The 20,771-nt window shown below is 44.2% G+C and overlaps 1 protein-coding gene across 1 annotated transcript in view; it reads right to left on the bottom strand.

Moving 5' to 3' along the window:
- Positions 1-20,771, bottom strand: part of LOC149439195 (cathepsin D-like) — a 48,155-nt gene that overhangs the window by 7,809 nt on the left and 19,575 nt on the right. The window contains exons 3-7 of the mRNA XM_089659334.1: positions 19,366-19,489; positions 15,838-15,956; positions 5,599-5,798; positions 2,981-3,103; positions 886-1,030 (exon numbers count right to left, since the gene is read on the bottom strand). Coding sequence (XP_089515460.1) covers positions 886-1,030; positions 2,981-3,103; positions 5,599-5,798; positions 15,838-15,956; positions 19,366-19,489 — 711 coding nt within the window. The remainder of the gene's footprint in view (positions 1-885; positions 1,031-2,980; positions 3,104-5,598; positions 5,799-15,837; positions 15,957-19,365; positions 19,490-20,771) is intronic.

The raw sequence follows: 20,771 nt of genomic DNA, 5'->3' as shown, positions 1-20,771 counted from the left end.
CATGGGGCCCCTGTGTCCTTGCCCAAACTCACAAAAGCCTATGAAAAAGGTACCAGGGGCATCTTATGGGGCCCCCTACTGACTGTGGGCCCTCGGGCAGTGTCCGAGTTTCTAAATGGTCAGTCCGCCCTTGCGTAGTACTTTGTCCCATGTTTCTATCCTTAGTTATGAAGTCCGACCTGCACTCTCTCCCCTCCTGCCAAGGATAACCCAATAACAGCTATGAAGGAGATGGATGATTCATAGGTTCAAGCTGTGAACATTTTTTTTTAGACAAGTAATGGCAAGAGGAATGCAGAGACTGGAATGCACCCCATCCACCTGAATTCCTCTTGTGGTTTCTTGATCAGCGCTGTACATTACAAAGGGGGACAGAACAATAACAATACAATGCAATACACAAGAGGTTTGAGGGCCCTGCTCTTTCGAGCTTACAATCTTGGAGGGAAGGGATGGTGGCACAGGAGGAGATAGCTGTGGGGGATGGAGTGGTAGGAAGAGTGGAGGAGGTCGGGAATTAGCAGGGGTGGGGTAGGCTTCCCTGAAGCTATGAATCAGCTGTCTCCTTCATAGCTGTTTTCGAATGCAGCAGGAAAGGAGAGGTGCAAGTTGGGCTTCATGACTAGGATTGGAAAAAACTTAAAATTGGGGCAAATTATCACATGTACTTTGTCCCATAAATAAAATTATGATGGATCTTTTTTTGGTGCTTTCCTTCTTGCTCACCATTTTCCCACTTAGCAGTCAATTTCAAAGAGCCTACAGAGCCTATCAATTGTTACAGACCTGAGAAAGGTAAAAATTTGCAATAAAGTTTGCTAAAATATTTGCAACCCTTTCCATGTATATTGTACACCTATGGAGTACATTAACTATAGTCCTTACCTCACCACCCAAAAGTGGAAAAGCACCCATTGCTCTGTGGAGAGCACTTATTTCTGCAGTCGGTCCTGTAATCAGAGAAGTCCCAGTGTCTACTATGGCTTGGCAACCACCTTTGCAGAGGGTGAGTTGACTACCGACTCTGACCCTGAGGAGAGGAAAGAAAAATCTTCAGCCTTGAGGTCTTTTTCACAGTGCAGTTGAAAGTAGAAGATAAAGAATAAGTCCATCCAAAACTAACATTTCATTTTCTCAAAGCTCAAAGCTACCTTTTATATACAGTATATCTTGGTAAGTCTGGTGAAAATCTCTGTGATTTCGTTTCAAGGTCTGCTCATTCACCATGATAAGGGGTGGACTGACAACTCATGCGGCAATAGGGGATCATGGGGCCCCTGTGTCCTCTCCCACAACCAAAAAAGCCTATGAAAAAGCCAATGAAAGGTACCAGGGGTATCTCATGGGGCCCCCTACAGAGCCTGGGCCCTCGGGCAGTGCCTGAGTGCTTGAATGGTCAATCCGCCCCTGACCAGGATCGTTATAAGAGGTCCTCAGAACTTTCCTGTAGAAGTTTTATCAAATTTTTATAAAGAATCCAAAAGGAAGAGTGACAATCTACCACCTCCTTTACTGCTGAAGGAGAACTGAGATTCCAACCTAGAGGTGCTGGAAACCATGGTGGACATCAAGCGGTCTTTAGATATCACACCTGAATTAGAATGTTTTTTTGTAAAAGCGCCACCCATTGTGCAATACACATAAATATCTTAGTAAAAACTACTTTTACTACCAACCCCTACAGCTCACTCCCGAACCCCGCTCCCTTTGTATATAGACACAGACAGCGGGGCCTTGCCCTGATCTCTGCTCCCCCATCATAGGATTTGATTGACAGCAGCAGGAGCTGATGGCTGCCCTGTGAGGAGGACAAGAGTGTAGAGGATGCAGTAAGGTAAAAAAAAAAGCCTTAAAGCAGAGTTCCACTCACCCTGTCAAAAAATAAAAGTCAGCAGCTACAAAAACTGTAGCTGCTGACTGTTAAAAAACAGCCACTCACTTGTCCCTCGTTCCCGTGGTGTGTCCCCCGCAGCCCGTTTCACCGGCTGTCCTGTATTCCAGGAGGCCGGCATCTTCAGCGTGGGCACCCGTCTGTGATAGCTTGCGGCTTCACAGCCGGGTACCCACCGCGCATGCGCGAGTAGCTCTGCGCTTCATGAATGGTCCTGTAGTCTTCTGGCACCTGTCACGTGCTCCCAAAAGACTACAGGGAGGGAGGACACCTTCCGCTAGGCGATCGGACTGGAAGTGGGAGCGGGTACCCGTCAAATTCAGGGTACCCGTCAAATTCAGGGTACCCATCAAATTCAGGTGCCAATCCCTAATGGGGAGCAGGAGAGCAGTCCTTAAAGCAGAACATCCCCTTTTGGGTGGAGCTCCGCTTTAAGGATTTAGAACCACTTTGACCAATAAATGATAGCCATTGGACTCTTACATACTGAGGGTGATTTACTAAAACTGGAGCACACACAATCTAGTGCATCTGTCCATGGTAGCCAATCGGCTTCCAGGTTTTATTGCCGAAGCTTAATTGAACAATCTGAAGTTAGAAGCTGATTGGCTCCCATGCACAGCTGCACCAGATTCTGAGTGCTTCAGTTTTAGTAAATCATGTTGTAAAGCGTTGCACAAACTTCTTGGCACCCCGCGCGGGCGTTGGGGAAAACTAGGAGCTCAGTTTTGGAAAGATTTAGTTTGAGGAAGTGAAGTGACATCCAATCTGATATGTCGCTCAGTAGGCTTGTATGTACTAATGTGTTATCCCTGGATCATACAGCCAAAATAACATGAAGGGGTGATATGGATCTGCTAATCACAAAGGGTAAGGAGTAACTGTCAACTGGTATCTCCGCACATTTCCCAGCCAGCGGCACGGACACTGTCCCGGGGTTCCCAGGGTAGTTCCCAGAAAAGCATGGGCAATGAATGGCACCTGTAGTTGCCCCCCACCCCCACACTTTTACATTTCCGACACCATGTATCTTGAGACGAAGATACTATATAATGCAAGGGATTATCGGATGATCAGTGAGACACTTACTCGTCAGTCTTGATTTGCCAGTATCCCATACGGGTCACATTTAAATAGTGAAAATCTCCAGTGAAGTATTTTGGGTCTGTGCCTCCCAAGAGAAGTTCTCCTCCAACTGCGGCACTAGGATCTCTTTAAGTAAAACACATGACATACCAATAGAATTTATTTCGTTCTGTGGGACTTTTCGTATTGCGAAACATTTGTAAACTGAAACGCGGTTTCCCATAGGAATGCATTGAAAACCAATTAATCTGTTCTGGAGGTCAGAAAAAAAGTTAAAAAAAAGTCTTTTATCTGTTCAAAACTCTTTATAAAGTGAACATTAAAGGCATAAATACTGTACAGGGACATGATTAAAAAGAAATTTGTGAATGCATTGAAAACCAATTAATCCATTCCGGACATCAGAAAAAAGTAAAAAAAAGTTTTATCTGTGCAAAACCCTTTATAAAGTGCACTTTAAAGGCATAAAGGGACACGATTAAAAAAAAAATTGTAAATGCATTGAAAACCAATTAATCCGTTCCACAGGTCACAAAGAGTAAAACAAAAAATGTATCTGTTCAAAACTCTTTATAAAGTGCACTTTAATAGCATAAATACTGTACAGGGACATGATTAAAAATTAATTCGTAATTGCATTGAAAACCAAAAGTAAGAAAAAAGTTTATCTGTTCAAAACTCTTTATAAAGTGCACTTTAAAGGCACACAATTAAAAAAAAAATGTAAATTGAAAACCAATTAATCTGTTCCAGAGGTCAGAAAAAAAGTAAAAAAAATGTTATTTGTTCAAAACTCTTTATAAAGTGCACTTTAAAGACATAAATACTGTACAGGGACACGATTAAAAATGAATTCGTAAATGCATTGAAAACCAATTAATCAATTCTGGAGGCCAGAGAAAAGTAAGAAAAAGTCTTTTATCCGTTCAAAACTCTTTATTTAGTGCACTTTAAAGGCATAAAGGGACATGAGTAAAAATGACTTCGTAATTGCATTGAAAACCAATTAATCCGTTCTGGAGGTCAGAAAAAAGTTAAAAAATTTTTATCTGTTCAAAACTCTTTATAAAGTGCACTTTAAAGGCATAAAGGGACACGATTAAAAAAAAAAATTGTAAATGCATTGAAAACCAATTAATCCGTTCTGGAGATCAGAAACAAGTCAAAAAAATTCTTATCTGTTCAAACCTCTTTATAAAGTGCTCTTTAAAGGCATAGTACTGTACAGGGACATGATTAAAAAAAATCATAAATGCATTGAAAACCAATTAATTCTTTCATAGTGTGAAAAAAATATGTAAACCGAGCCATTATTTTCAATGGATTTTCATTAATAAACCGAAAATTACGTAAACCGTTACGTTTCATTCGTAAACCGAGGATCGCCTGTACTGTGAAAGGGCAAAGATGGAAACTGGTAGACTACCATTAACTCACTAGTACTTCTATTCCAAGACTTTCTTCTCTTGATGTGTGTTGTCAACAATTCATGTTTTAGTTGATATAAGCAGCTAGGGGATGATTTACTAAAACTGGAGCGTGCAAAATCTGGTGTAGCTCTGTATAGAAACCAATCGGCTTCTTTTTCAAACTCACAGATTCGCAATGCAGGCTAGATATTATGTGTTCCTATTGAGTTGGTTCACACAGATACAATCCACATGCATTGTGTTTTGAGTGGCATTATGAAAATGCTCCTGTGTGAGTTTGTAGCAGAGCCTCCAGAGTCACAAGTGATAAAGTAGAGTAGCATGCAGACTTTTTCCACTGAAGTCAATGGGAGGTGTTTTTGCATTGAAGTCAATGGAAGGCAATTTTGCACTGAAGTCAATAGGAGGCATTTTTGCATTGACGTCAATGGGACATTATTTTGCCTTGAAGTCAGTGGGACGTGATTTTGCATTGAAGTCAATGGGATGCAGTTTGCAAATCCTCGATTTGTCGGGTTCTGTCATACTGCAGCAGCTTGATGTAATATGTTGCTGCTGGCATATGGAATATAGATCTGCAGCGTCATATAATATACTGCTGCTGGATAATATACTTTTATACTATTACCTAATATAGGATGCTTTTGCTGCTGCTAGTTGTTGCTGTTGAAAATTATTTTTAGGATGGTAGAGATAGAGAATAGATAGATAGATAGATAGATAGATAGATAGATAATAGATAGATAGATAGATAGATAGATAGATAGATAGATAGATAGATAGACAGACAGACAGACAGACAGATAGATAGATAGATAGATAGATAGATAGATAGATAGATAGATAGACAGACAGACAGACAGACAGACAGACAGACAGACAGATAGATAGATAGATAGATAGATAGATAGATAGATAGATAGATAGATAGATAGATAGATAGATAGATAGAAAGATAATAGATAGATAGATAGATAGATAGATAGATGATAGATAGATAGATAGATAGATAGATAGATAGATAGATAGATAGACAGATAGATAGATAGATAGATAATAGATAGATAGATAGATAGATAGATAGATAGATAGATAATAGATAGATAGATAGATAGATAGATAGATAGATAGATAGATAGATAGATAGACAGATAGATAGACAGGCAGGTCTGTTACATAAAGTTGACTAACCTATTCAAGTAAAATGAGAAGACATTCTTTTCCAGTAGTTTCTGCTGCATCATATTGTCAAACAAGGGAAGAACCCCATCCACAGATATACTGGGATACCCCAGTCCAAGAATGCCATCAAATCGGGCAGCAAGAAATACGATCCCAGGCTGCTTCAGTGCCTCTGCGAATGTTTGGTTCTGGATACGCAGACCACCAATCTGTGGGAATACAGCATGATGACGTCACATTGATAATGCAATACTACACAATGAACTCAGGATTAAAGGAGTACGGGTCAGGGACAGGTATATATTTTAAAATTTATGAACCTTAAAGTATATTGTTTCTCATATAAAGGATTTCATAAGTGTGTAGAATATCTGTGGGAATACAGCATGATGACGTCACATTGATAATAGAAAACTAGACAATGAACTCAGGATTAAAGGTGTACGGGTCAGGGACAGGTATGTATTTTAGAATTTATGAACCTTAGAGTATATTGTTTCTCATATAAAGGATTTAATAAGTGTAGCTTTTTGGATTTTTTTTTTTTTTTAGTTGAACTTAGGACCAGATGCCCCACCTATTCATAGGCAAACAAGCCTTAAAAAAGGCTGCCATACATGGTTCAAATTTTGTTTTCAGGTGAAATTCAAGATGTGGGTGCTCCTGTTGCACATTGGTGTCAGTAATTATAGCCCATTGTTGGTGTCAGTGGGAGGAATAGTACCCCATCATTGGTGTCAGTTGATGGAATAATTAATGGAATGATGCCCCATCATTGGTGTCAGTGGTAGTAATTATACCCCATTGTTGGTGTCAGTGGGAGGAATAGTACCCCATCATTGGGGTCAACTGATAGAATAGTTAATGGAATGATGCCCCATCATTGGTGTCAGTGGAAGTAATTATACCCCATTGTTGGTGTCAGTGGGAGGAATAGTACCCCATCATTGGTGTCAGCTCATGGAATAGTTAATGGAATGATGCCCCATCATTGGTGTCATTGGCAGTAATTATGCCAAATTGTTGGTGTCAGTGGGAGGAATAGTACCCCATCATTGGTGTCAGCTGATGGAATAGTTAATGAAATGATGCCCCATCATTGGTGTCAGTGGCAGTAATTATGCCCCATTGTTGGGGTCAGTGGGAGGAATAGTGCCCCATCATTGGTGTCAGCTGGTGGAATAATTAATGGAATGATGCCTCATCATTGGTGTCAGTGGCAGTAATTATGCCAAATTGTTGGTGTCAGTGGGAGGAATAGTACCCCATCATTGGTGTCAGCTGGTGGAATAATTAATGGAATGATGCCTCATCACTGGTGTCATTGGCAGTAATTATGCCAAATTGTTGGTGTCAGTGGGAGGAATAGTACCCCATCATTGGTGTCAGCTGATGGAATAGTTAATGGAATGATGCCCCATCATTGTGTCATTGGCAGTAATTATGCCAAATTGTTGGTGTCAGTGGGAGGAATAGTACCCCATCATTGGTGTCAGCTGGTGGAATAATTAATGGAATGATGCCTCATCATTGGTGTCATTGGCAGTAATTATGCCAAATTGTTGGTGTCAGTGGGAGGAATAGTACCCCATCATTGGTGTCAGCTGATGGAATAGTTAATGGAATGATGCCCCATCATTGGTGTCAGTGGCAGTAATTATGCCCCATTGTTGGGGTCAGTGGGAGGAATAGTACCCCATCATTGGTGTCAGCTGATGGAATAGTTAATGGAATGATGCCCCATCATTGGTGTCAGTGGCAGTAATTATGCCCCATTGTTGGGGTCAGTGGGAGGAATAGTACCCCATCTTTGGTGTCAACTGATAGAATAGTTAATGGAATGATGCCCCATCATTGGTGTCATTGGCAGTAATTATGCCAAATTGATGGTGTCAGTGGGAGGAATAGTACCCCATCATTGGTGTCAGCTGATGGAATAGTTAATGGAATGATGCCCCATCATTGGTGTCAGTGGCAGTAATTATGCCCCATTGTTGGGGTCAGTGGGAGGAATAGTACCCCATCATTGGTGTCAGCTGGTGGAAAAATTAATGGAATGATGCCCCATCATTGGTGTCAGTGGCAGTAATTATGCCCCATTGTTGGGGTCAGTGGGAGGAATAGTACCCCATCATTGGTGTCAGCTGATGGAATAGTTAATGGAATGATGCCCCATCATAGGTGTCAGTAATTATACCCCATTGTTAAGAGAAATAGTTCCTTGTATTGTTGGTGTCAGTCATTATGGTTAATATTTGGTGTCAGTGGGAGGAATAGTTCCTTGTAAAAGGGTTAGAAATGGTGCCCAAGGTTCAGATAAAGTCAAGCAATGGGGCACATCTGGCTCCCGGGCTGCAGTTTGGAGACCACTGGTCTACAGGATGTGAAACTAAGCCTTCCCTCCTAAAAACCTTCCGTATTCCTGGCTAATCTAATCTTTCAGTAGGAGGAATGTGCCCCATCATTGCTGTCAGTGGCAGGAATTATGCCCCATTGTTGGTGTCAGTGGGAGGAATAGTACACCATCATTGGTATCAACTGATGGAATAGTTAATGGAATGATGCCCCATCATTGGTGTCATTGGCAGTAATTATACCCCATTGTTGGGGTCAGTGGGAGGAATAGTACCCCATCATTGGTGTCAACTGATGGAATAGTTAATGGAATGATGCCCCATCATTGGTGTCAGTGGCAGTAATTATGCCCCGTTGTTGGGGTCAGTGGGAGGAATAGTACCCCATCATTGGTGTCAGCTGGAGGAAAAATTAATGGAATGATGCCCCATCATTGGTGTCAGTAATTATACCCCATTGTTGGTGTCAGTAAGAGAAATAGTTCCTTGTATTGTTGGTGTCAGTCATTATGGCCAATATTTGGTGTCAGTGGGAGGAATAGTTCCTTGTAAAAGGGTTAGAAATGGTGCCCAAGGTCCAGATAAAGTCAAGCAATGTGGCACATCTGGCTCCCGGGCTGCAGTTTGGAGACCACTGGTCTACAGGATGTGAAACTAAGCCTTCCCTCCTAAAAACCGTCCATATTCCTGGCTAATCTAATCTTTCATGGGAGTTATGCATTTAAAGGTGCAACGTCCCCTCCTAGTTTGCTCATTTAACAACATTTCTTCACCAGTGTTTATTCTAAATAGCTTCTTGGCTAAAAAGCAAGGTTTCAAGCCGTGTTTTATTCTGAAGCTGCTAAAGCATATCATGTAGCATAATCATTACAATTAATAATGCATGACAGGCAGCCGACCATTGTAATTTTCACCACCTCAGCCTTGGAAGAAAATATCCATCTTTATTTAATTATGGGAAACTAGCATCGGCCACAGAGACCAGCGCCGTACCGCAGAGGTCTTCGGTGCTGCAGCTGAAGCTCCGGTTTGGATAAAATACACCAATTATTATTATTATTATTATTATTATTATACAGTATTTATATAGCGCCAAAGGGTTTGCTCAGCGCTGTACAGTAGCAAGGGGGACAGAACATGAGACAAGACAGTAACAATACAATACACGAGGGGTTCGAGGGCCCTGCTCTTTCGAGCTTACAATCTAGGAGGGAGGGGAAGGTGGTACAGGAGGAAGTGGCTGTGGGGGATGGAGTGGTGGGAGAAGTGGAGGAGATCAGTTGTTAGGTGAGGGTGGGGAAGGTGGTACAGGAGGAGATGGCTGTGGGGGATGGAGTGGTGGGAGGAGTGGAGGAGGTTAGTTGTTAGGTGAGGTTGGGGTAGGCTTCCCTGAAGAGGTGGGTTTTCAGGGTGCGCCTGAAGGTGAGGAGGGTAGGTGATAGTCTGATAGATTGGGGTAGGGAGTTCCAGAGGATGGGGGAAGTCCTGGAGAAATCCTGCAATTGGGCATGGGAGGAGGAGACCAGGGAGCTAGAGAGTAGGAGGTCCTGTGAGGAGCGAAGGGCACGGGTAGGGTAGTATTTGGGTATTGGGTTGGTTAGATAGTTTGGGGCGGCGTTGTGAATGGCTTTGTAGGTCAGGGTTAGCAGTTTGAATTTGATGCGTTGGGCAATCGGGAGCCAGTGAAGGGATTGGCAGAGGGGGGAGGCAGAGGTGGAGAGCTTGGTGAGGTGGATGAGTCTCGCTGCGGAGTTCAGGATCGACAGGAGCGGGAATAGCGTTTGTTTGAGTAGGCCGGTGAGAAGGGAGTTGCAGTAGTCCAGAGGTGAGATGATGAGGGAGTGTACGAGTTGTTTGGTGGTGTCTGGGGTGAGGAACGTACGTATCTTGGAGATGTTGCGGAGGTGGAGCCTGCAAGATCTTGATAGTAATTGGACATGAGGTTGGAAGGAAAGGTTTGAGTCCAGGGGGACACCCAGGACTTTGGCATGTGGGGTGGGAGTGATGGTGGCGTTGTTAGTGGTGATGGAGATAAACTCACAAAATAGCAGGTTGTGTTTACTGGTTTTTGGAAGCTGCAGCACTACCTACACACGGCATTTTATTGAATTATATTTTCTAAGTGTTAGTAGTGGAAAGGTTCAGTTCCTGATGGAAGTAGTTTGTGCCATGGACAGTATGTTGCCTAAATCCTAAGCACCTGGTGATGGTGTCAGGGGTGTATTTAGGTTTTGTGCTGCCCTAGGCAACACAAAAAGTGGCTTCCCCCGCTTCTCAGAGAGACCCTGACACCGACCAACACCTCCCTCCCCCACAAAGGGAGCCTGACATTGACCAAAAACACCCCAGCCCCCCCAAGGAGAGCCTTCCATTACCACTGCTCCCCATACAGTGGCAATCTCCCCCTATCCTGGGGAGAGAGAAGAAACTCCCAATCACAGCTCTGGACATCCCCAGGAACAAGAGTCAGGCTCTGCATACACCATCAAGCAGCCCGCAGCCCCTTTCAGATACCACCTGGTCCCCATGCTGCATTTGTCCCATCTTCCATCCCTTCTTTTGGGGGGTGGTGCTGCCCCCCTGAAAAATGCTGCTGCCCCCCTGAAAAATGCCATCCTAGGCAAATTCCTTGTTTGCCTTGTGGTAAATACGCCCAGGGGCGGACTGACTATTTGGAAACTCGGGCACTGCCCGAGGGCCCAGGGTCAGTAGGGGGCCCCATGAGATGCCCCTGGTACCTTTTTCATAACCTTTTTTGAGTTTGGGCAAGGACACAGGGGCCCCTTGATCCCCTATTGCCCGGGGGCCCCATGAGTTGTCATTCCGCCCCTGAATACGCCCCTGGATGGTGTGCTGGATAGGGGCAGCATGGTGCAGCAGCAGTAATCACATGGAGGCCATGACTGTAGTAACCAATGTATCGCAGATCTTGTACAACAGCTCAGAAGAGGAGCCACCCAACAGGGGACTTACAGTCAATGGAGCCAGGGGTGTATTTACCAGAAGGCAAACAAGGCATTTGCCTAGGGCGGCATTTTTCAGGGGGGCAGCAGCATCTTTCAGGGGGGCAACGCTGCCCTCCCGAAAGAAGGGATAGAAGAAGGGACACGCAGCATGGGGACCAGGTGGGATCTGAGAGAGGCTGCGGACTGCTTGATGGTGTATGTAGAGCCTGACTCTTGTTCCCGAGTATGTCCGGAGCTGTGAAGGTGAATGTCTTCTCTCTCATAGAGGTTGTGGGGGTTGCCAGTGTATGGGGGGAGGTGGTAGTGGAAGGCTCTCTCGAATGTGGGTGGAGGGGGCTGGGGTGTTGTTGACCAATGTCAGGCTCTCTTTGTGGGGGTGTTTGTCGGTGTCAGGGTCTCTCCGTGGGTGGGGGATCTGATTTCTGTGTTGCCTAGGGCAGCACGAAACCTAAATTACTACTGAATGGAGCAAAGAATCATCAGAAAGTAGGCTGAACCAAGGACGGACTGACAACTTGTGGGGCCCCCGGGCAATAGGGGATCATGGGGCCCCTGTATCCTCACTCACACTCAAACCACACCCAAAAAAGCCTATGAAAGGTACCAGGGGCATCTCATGGGGTCCCCTACTGACCCCAATGGTCAGTCTGCCCCTGGACTGAACTGAACACAACACCTGTCGAGAAGGGCGGATTGCAGCCTGGCTGGACCAACCCAAGCAGGAGCTCATTGGTGTTGCAGATGTAGGATCTGAGCTTTCCCTACTCCTCGGGGACCTCTTCCTGTTGCTGGTGCTGTCCCTGACAGACAGGTGTGCTCTCCCTACACCAATTTTTTTGACAAAAACAGGGAGACTTAAATAGACTCTGCGTGGCCCAAGATGGCTACCAGGATCACCTGGATGCAACGTAGCCAACCGGAATGCTTCTCTTGGGAACCAACGGAATCATAGAGAAACCCAGTTTCTCTTGAATTCCCCCTCCAGCTGCACTGCTGCTCCTGACGAGCGCCACCTACAGTGGAGAAACTAGAGTGCACCTGCCTACAGGTGTGTGATAACTTGTCTGCCACAAGCCCAAACGTTTATGGAACATTATTTTTTCTTCCAAAAAGACTTAGGCAGCAGGTGCTAGTAAATGAGAATTCTCTGCACCTGAAATGTTTTAAGACCAATAGCACCTTCTTGGACAACCCCAAGGTACCCCACGTGGAAGAAAAATATATTTTAAATACATTTTAAAACTATTCTTCCCAAATATATTGACATATATCTGAAATTCTACCATTTTGGCCATATTCAATATATTTCAAAAATATATTTCAATTTATATACAGTATACTAGATGTTGAAATGCATTTTTTATATATTAAAAAATATATGAAAAATATTTTTTAAAATACATTTTCAAATATATGTCTTTGCAAATACATTTAATACATTTTTGGAATGCATTTACAAATATATGTAAAAATATGTTAAAATTAATTTTTTAGATGTTAAAAAAAATCTTAAGAATATATTTTAAAAAAATATATTTTTAAATACGCCTTTTAGATAATACATTAAAAAATTTTTAGGATACATGTTAAAATATATTAGCGTAGGCCAATATATTGTAAATATATGTCACATATATAATTTTTTTTCTAAATATATTGAAAATATACATCTCTTCCATTTTTTTCATCATCAGAGATGCATGCAAAGCATTTTCCATGTATTCAAATGGACCCGGTACACCAGTGCAGTCAGTTCCAGGTTTTGCGTGAAGGAAAAAATGGTAGAACGTGACGCATTATGCTCATGATGGAATCCATAGTGAATACAACCAGAAAAGACAAGTCATCTCAACACATACTGCTCTCTCTCTGCTTCTGCTCTCTCTATTTCTTTCAAAATGTTTGAAATAGTTAATTGTTTACTATTTTTCAGTGCATTCTGGGCATTTGGAAGGTCTCCTGAGGTTATCTTTTAAAAAACGCAAACGCTCATAAACGCGGTATGCAAACGTGGCTAAACTGACTTTTTTAACCTACGTTTTCCAGCAGTCAGTTTCCATCAGTCAGAAGAGTTTTCCAAATGCCCCGTGTAAATGAGCCCTTAACCACTTCCCGACTGGCCGTTGTATATAAACGGCCGGACGGTGGCACTGCAGGGTCGGGTGGCCGTCTATAAACGGCCTCCCCGCACCCTGCTTGTGCGCGCTCCCTGGGAGCGCGCAGCACCGCGATCCGGTGCCCGCTGTGTCCTCCGGACACAGTGAAACACCGATACTCGGACGGGACCTCTGTACGAGGTCCCGATCATGTGATCACTGATTGGCGAATCAGTGATCACATGCAAAGTAGTAAGCAAGATGTCACTTGTGACATCATTGCTTACTATGTGTGAAATCTGTGAATGATCACAGAGGTCACATGGTACAAGGCTATTCACAAAAGCCTTGTACCATGTGACAAGCTGTGACCAATCACAGCTCACTCTGTATTTCTCAATGAGTGCAGGAATGCACACAGAGAGAAAGAGAAATGATTGCTTTTACATCCTATATGGGTGTAAAAGCAATCAGTGTAAAAAAAAAAAAAAAAATCTTTATCACCCCCCCACAAGTAGTACAGTGTCACCATGGTGACACTGTACTGCTAGGGTGACAGTATGTAAAAAAAAAAAATAAAAATAAAAAATAATAATATAAAAAAATAAAATAAAAATGTAAAAAATTTTTTTAAAAATTATAATTTTTGCTTATAAACTAATTTGGTTTTTTTTTTTTTTTACTAAAAAAATAACGGAATAAATTTTGGCTAAGATTTATGATGAAATATTATTTATTTGCAAAATTTTATATAAAAAAAACACTTTTTTAAAAAAATTTTTGACATTTCATTTACATAGCAAAAAAAATACAAATTCCAGTGGTGAATAAATACCACCAAAATAAAGCTTTATCTATCTAAAAAAAATGGTAAAAAATTCATTTGGGTACAGTGTTGCATGACCGTGCAATTGTCATTCAAAGTGTGATAGCGCTAAAAGCTGAAAATTGCCCTGGTCAGGAAGGGGGTAAAAGTGTCCGGTCTGGAAGTGGTTAAAGGCACGAGGAATCTTGTGAAAATTGATGGCAAGGTAAATGCAGCCTGTTATCAGAAAATACTGGAAGGACAATTTCCATTCTTCTGCATGAAAGCTGTACATGGGACGCTCTTGAACTTTCCAGCACAACAGTGACCCTAAGCACAAGACTAAGTTGACCCTCCATTGGTTACAGCAGAAAAAGGTGAAGGTTCTGGAGTGGCCATCACAGTCTACTGACCTTAATATCACCGAGCCACTCTGGGGAGATCTCAAATGAGCGCTTTATGAAAAACAATTAAAGACTTTGCATGGCCTGGAGGCATTTTGCCAAGATGAATGGGCAGCTCTACCACCTGCAAGAATTCAGGGCCTCATAGACAAGTATTACAAAAGAATGCACACTGTCATTGATGGTAAAGGGGGCAATACACAGGGTTAAGAACTAAGGGGATGCAGACTTTTGAACAGTGGGGTGTTTCATTGGTTTACATTTTTATTTTATGATGGTTCCATTCTATTATGACCTACAATTAAATATGAATCTCATGAGAAATAAAGGAAATGGGTTTTGCCGGCTCACTCATATTTTCTTTAAAAATGGCACATACTGTATATTACCAATCCTCCAAGGGGATGCAAACTTTTAAGTACAACTGTATGTTTCTGTTGCACAGAAGGCATCTAACTATGGGTGTGCGGTGGGGGTTGTTTGAGGCGGTCAGCAGTTTATTTATTTATTTCAGGTACATATATAGTGCTGTCAATTTACACAGTGCTTTACATATATATAGTGTACATTTACATCAGTCCCTAAAACAGTCCCTAAAACAGAGCCTTTGCTGTGCTGAGGTGCCCCTAGGTGGCAGTGCACCCTATGTAGCCGCCCAGTTTGCCTAGTGGAAGCAGCAACCCTGATTGTACAATCAAATACATCCCTGCCTTCAAGGGGCGTACAATCTAAGGTCTCTAACTCACATCCATACATACACATACTAGGGACAATTTAGACAGGAGTCAAATAACCAGCATGTCTTTGGAGTGTGGAAGGAACCGGTGTACCTAGAGGAAACCCACTCAGGCACAGGGAGAACATGCAAACTCCAGGCAGGTGGTGCCATGGTTGGTATTTGAACCAACTACCCTAGTACTGCCAGGTGGAAGTGCTAACCATTTAGCCACTGTGCTGCCCAGTTAAGAAGTTAAAGCAGAGCTCCACCCAAAAGGGGAGGTTCCGCTTTAAGGACTGCTCCCCCGCTCCCCATTAAGGACTGGCACCTTTAGGGGGTGGGGGGGGGGGACGGGTATCTGAATTTGACAGGTACCCGCTCCCACTTCCAGTCCGATCTTCTAGGCGATCGGAAGTGGAAGGTGTCCTCCCTGTAGTCTTTTTGGGACACGTGACAGGTTCCAGAAGACTACAGGACCATTTAAGAAGCGCAGCGCTTCTCGCGCATGCGCAGTGGGTACCCGGCTGTGAAGCCGCAAGCTATCACAGCCGGGTGCCCACACTGAAGATGCCTGGAATACATCCATGGAATACAGGATGCCCAATGAAACGGGCTGCGTGGGACACACCGTGGGACCGAGGGACAGGTAAGTGGCTGTTTTGTACAATTTTTGTAGCTTCTGACTTTTATTTTTTGACAGTGTGAGTGGAACTCCGCTTTAAGAAGCTTAACTGTGGGACATTCCCAGACATACTGAACTAAAAACCTGAGATTGTTTGTGTATCTTGGCTTCTATTACAATGGGTAGGGCTTCTACTTGCATCAAAATTCCATTTTAGTTTAGTACAAAAAAAAAAAAAGAATTTATTGCACAATCTCTAATACAGACATGAGTGTAAACTTACAGTGACTGTATCTTGGCTTAAGAATCCTTCAAGACTCCCGCTTCCATAGTGGATTGAGAACGCGGTCCCATTCTTTTTGAAGGTGCTGGATGCCCCGGAGTTGTATTTTTTGTGAAACCCTAAAAGATGCAACAGAAAAACACCAACATTCCAACATGACAAACTTTGAAGGTGCAATAACCCATCATAAGCAGTCTGCATTCCATGTTCTGAGACCTAAGGGCTTTAGAAGGACAAAAGGTGATAGCTGGTTGGTAGCGGCACAATCTGTCACTGGCTGTGTCCACGGGACACAGCCGATGACATATCACTACACCGGCCCGTTGCCAGTGCAGGGACGGACTGACAACTCATGGGACCCTCGGGCAATAGGGGATCATGGGCCCCTGTGTCTTTGCCCAAACTCAAAAAAGCCTATGAAAAAGGTACCAGGGGCATCTCATGGGGCCCCCTACTGACCCCGGGCCCTCGGCCAGTGCCCGAGTTTCCAAATGGTCACTCCGCCCCTGTGCCAGTGTCATGTGACCACTGTGACCAATCACAGCAGATTATGTCAAAGTGCAGCATTTATACAGATTTTCAAGGTTCAAAAAAAGTGGGCGGAGAGCTGAAATTACACACTGCAGAGCTCAGTGAGAAAGGCTTTGAGAGCTGATTGGAGAGAAAAGACAACCCCCCACCTTCACACACCACACAAGTGAGAGAGGTTATGACCTTAAAGGGACTTGTCCTTAGTACTGTCCCTGAATTTTAAAGCTTGTCTGAAAATTCAGAAAAAAGTGGGCGGAGAGCTAAAATTACACTCTGCAGAGCTCAGTGAGAAAGGCTTTGAGAGCTAATTGGAGGGAATAGACAACCCCCCCCCCCCCCCTCCTTCACACACTACACAAGTGAGAGAGGTTATGACCTCAAAGGGACTTGTCCTTAGAATTGTCCTTGGATTTTAAAGCTTGTCAGAGAGTTCAGAAAAAAGGGGATAGAGAGCTAAATTTACACTCTGCAGAGCTCAGTGAGAAAGGTTTGAGAGCTAATTGGAGGGAAAAGACAACCCCCCCCACCACCACGACCACACAAGTGGGAGGGGTTATTATCTCAAAGGGACTTGTCCTTAGTATTGTCCCTGAGTTTTAAAGCTTGTCTGAGAGTTCAAATAAAGGGGGCGGAGAGCTGAAATTACACTCTGCAGAGCTCAGTGGGGAGAGCTCTGAGAGCTGATTGGAACGAAGACACACCCCCCCCTCCACGCAGAACATTGGAACAGAGCTGAGGCTGTCAATCTAGTGGAGATCCCTCCCCTGTCACCATTTTTCTCTTGGTGTCAGAAAAATGTGTCAGAAGTGATTCATGCTGACAACAGAGGAAGGAAGCAGCAGACAGAAATGACACTTAGTGCTCTTAACTGAGACAAGTACACACTATAGAGGGATATGCTTTGTTCATATTTCATGTCTGAGCTTCACAACCACTGAAAGGCCAGGTAAGAAAATACAGGTTAGTTACACCCAGGGATGTCCCTAGGGTTGGTGTCACCCGGTGCCGGAACACTTGGTGACACCTCCTCTGACAATCCCCACAGGATGGATCGGATCTGCAGATTGAGCATCCTGCGGGGATCATTGGCTTGCAACCTACTGTATATGGGGTTAACTGATCTCTCCATGAGCTCCACGAAAAGGTAAGTTTTAAAGCAAGCCGACAATCCCCGCAGGATATATAGGATCTGCAGGATTGGGGAGCATAATGGATCGGACTTCGATCCATTATGCTCAATCTGCAGATCCGATCCATCCTGCGGGAATCGTTGGCTTGCAACCAATACGGGGTTAACTCATCTCTCCACGAGCTCCACGAAAAGGTGAGTTTTTTAAAGCGAGCCGACGATCCCAGCAAGATGGTTCGGATCTGCGGAATTGGGGAGCATAATAGATCGGACTCCGATCCATTTTGCTCAATCTGCAGATCCGATCCATCCTGCGGGGATCGTCGGCTTGCATCCTATACGGGGTTAACTGATCTCTCCATGAAAAGGTCAGTTTTAAAGCAAGCCAGCGATCCCCGCATGATGGATCAGATCTGCAGATTGAGCATAATGGATCAGAGTCCAATCCATTATGCTCCCCAATCCCGCAGATCCGATCCATCTTGTGGGGATCGTCAGCTTGCTTTAAAACAGATCTTTTCGTGGAGCTCCTGGAGAGATCAGTTAACCCCGTATAGGTTGCAAGCCAACGATCCCCGCAGGATGGATCGGATCTGCAGGATTGGGGAGCATAATGGATCGGACTCCGATCCATTATGCTCAATCTGCAGATCCGATCCATCCTGCGGGAATTGGCTTGCATCCTATACGGGGTTAACTGATCTCTCCACAAAAAGGTCAGTTTTAAAGCAAGCCAACGATCCCCGCAGGATGGATCGGATCTGCAGATTGAGCATAATGGATTGTAGTCCGATCCATTATGCTCCCCAATCCGCAGATCCAATCCATCCTGCAGGGATCGTCAGCTTGCTTTAAAACTTACCTTTTCGTGGAGCTCATGGAGAGATCAGTTAACCCCATATAGGTTGCAAGCCAACGATCCCCGCAGGATGGATCGAATCTGCGGATTGGGGAGGATAATGGATCGGACTCCGATCCATTATACTCAATCTGCAGATCCGATCCATCCTGCGGGAATCGTCGGCTTGCAACCTATACGGGGTTAACTGATCGTTCCACGAAAAGGTAAGTTTTAAAGCAAGCCGATGATCCCCGCAGGATGGATTGGATCTGCGGGATTGGGGAGCATAATGGATCAGACTCTGATTCATTATGCTCAATCTGCAGATCCGATCCATCCTGCAGGGATCGTCGGCTTGTTTTAAAACTTACCTTTTCGTGGCGCGGGTCCGGTGTCACCCGGTGCAATAGGTGTCACCCGGTGCGGCACGCCTGCCTAGGGACGCCCCTAGTTACACCTCCAAGTTTCCCCTGACAGGAGCTATATAGTTTCTGACTGCTAGATGAATTTTTATTATAGAGCTTACTAAGGAGAATTTAAAACTAAGTGCTAAAGGATTATACTGCTTTGATATCCTGAGTTCCCTTCAATATTTTTTATTTTTTTGCAGAGGCTGCACCATTGAAATGGAATTTAAATGAACCTCCGGATAGTATCTGATTAATATATCTAAACAATCATAGATCAGACAGGGAGAGATGCAAGGCCAAGTTCCAGACTGAAGCCTACGCTGGCTCTGTGAAGTGGCCCCTGTGGCTCCTACAGATGATCTATTCCCCCGCAGACTTGTAAGATCATAATAATATGCAGAGTAACTCATATGAAGGTGAATACCTCCTAAGTGTTTCTACGGCAAGATCGGGTTTAATTGGCCCCTGGAGATGCCAGGCATTCCTAAGAACAATTGATGGCACTGATTAAGCTCGGTAAATAGATAATTCATTAATAAATGAAGGCATCAGAGGAGAGAATTACAATACTAAGCATGACCCAAAAGGTGCCGGGGAGGGTTCGTTCTGATACTCACAACAGGCGATGTCAAAGAAGGAGCAGTGGATGGACGGCACCCAGAGGTTGGAGGAACCGGTGTCAAAAATCACAGTAAAATTCTGTGGAGGGGTCCCGACGGAGATTTCCCCATAGTATTGGGCCTGTAAGGGGACACAATACACACGTCTTCAACAAGGCTCTCAGTTTGAACGTATTTGCAGAAAACTGGATATTTAAAAAAAATATATATTTTTAAATTTGAAACCTAATTCTCACACCTGTCTCTCTCTTTAAAGTGTTACTAAACCCACAACAGTATGAATGGCAGGCATGTCCAGACAGAGGGTCAGGGGCTCTGCATCCTACTAGAGCAGAATGAAATCTCCTCCTGCAAGCTTTAACCAGTGCTCTGCTAGACACTGATAATTATTAAAGTGTTACTAAACCCACAACAGTATGAATGGCAGGCATGTCCAGACAGAGGGTCAGGGGCTCTGCATCCTACTAGAGCAGAATGAAAACTCCTCCTGCAAGCTTTAACCAGTGCTCTGCTAGACACTGATAATTATTAAAGTGTTACTAAACCCACAACAGTATGAATGGTAGGCATTTTACACATGCTCACTTTGGTGTGTATTGCTAGAGAGTTTTGTTTTTTGGTTTTTTTCTTGGCAGAGTGCATGTGATTAGCACAGGGACAATCAGCGCTGTCCAGACCAGATATAGTGAATGGAGGGTCCAGGGAGAGCAGATATAGTGAATGGAGGGATCCAGGGAGACCGGATATAGTGAATGCAGGGTCCGGGGAGAGCAGATATAGTGAATGGAGGGATCCGGGGAGAGCGGATATAGTGAATGCAGGGTCCTGGGAGACCAGATATAGTGAATGCAGGGTCCGGGGAGGGTAGATATAGTGAATGCAGGGTCCGGGGAGACCGGATATAGTGAATGCGGGGTCCGGGGAGACCAGATATAGTGAATGCAGGGTCCGGGGAGAGCAGATATAGTGAATGCGGGGTCCGGGGAGACCAGATATAGTGAATGCAGGGTCCGGGGAGAGAAGATATAGTGAATGCGGGGTCCGGGGAGAGCAGATATAGTGAATGCGGGGTCCGGGGAGACCAGATATAGTGAATGCAGGGTCCGGGGAGAGCAGATATAGTGAATGCGGGGTCCGGGGAGAGCAGATATAGTGAATGCGGGGTCCTGGGAGACCAGATATAGTGAATGGAGGGATCCGGGGAGACCAGATATAGTGAATGCAGGGTCCTGGGAGACCAGATATAGTGAATGGAGGGATCCGGGGAGACCAGATATAGTGAATGCAGGGTCCAGGGAGATGGCATATAGTGAATGGAGGGATCCGGGGAGACCAGATATAGTGAATGCAGGGTCCTGGGAGACCAGATATAGTGAATGGAGGGATCCGAGGAGACCAGATAT

The sequence above is a fragment of the Staurois parvus genome, unplaced genomic scaffold (assembly GCF_062004578.1).
Source record: "Staurois parvus isolate SC_StPar_1 unplaced genomic scaffold, SC_StPar_1.0 ptg001149l, whole genome shotgun sequence".
NCBI lineage: Eukaryota > Metazoa > Chordata > Amphibia > Anura > Ranidae > Staurois > Staurois parvus.
This window is presented reverse-complemented; position numbering and strand designations above follow the sequence as displayed.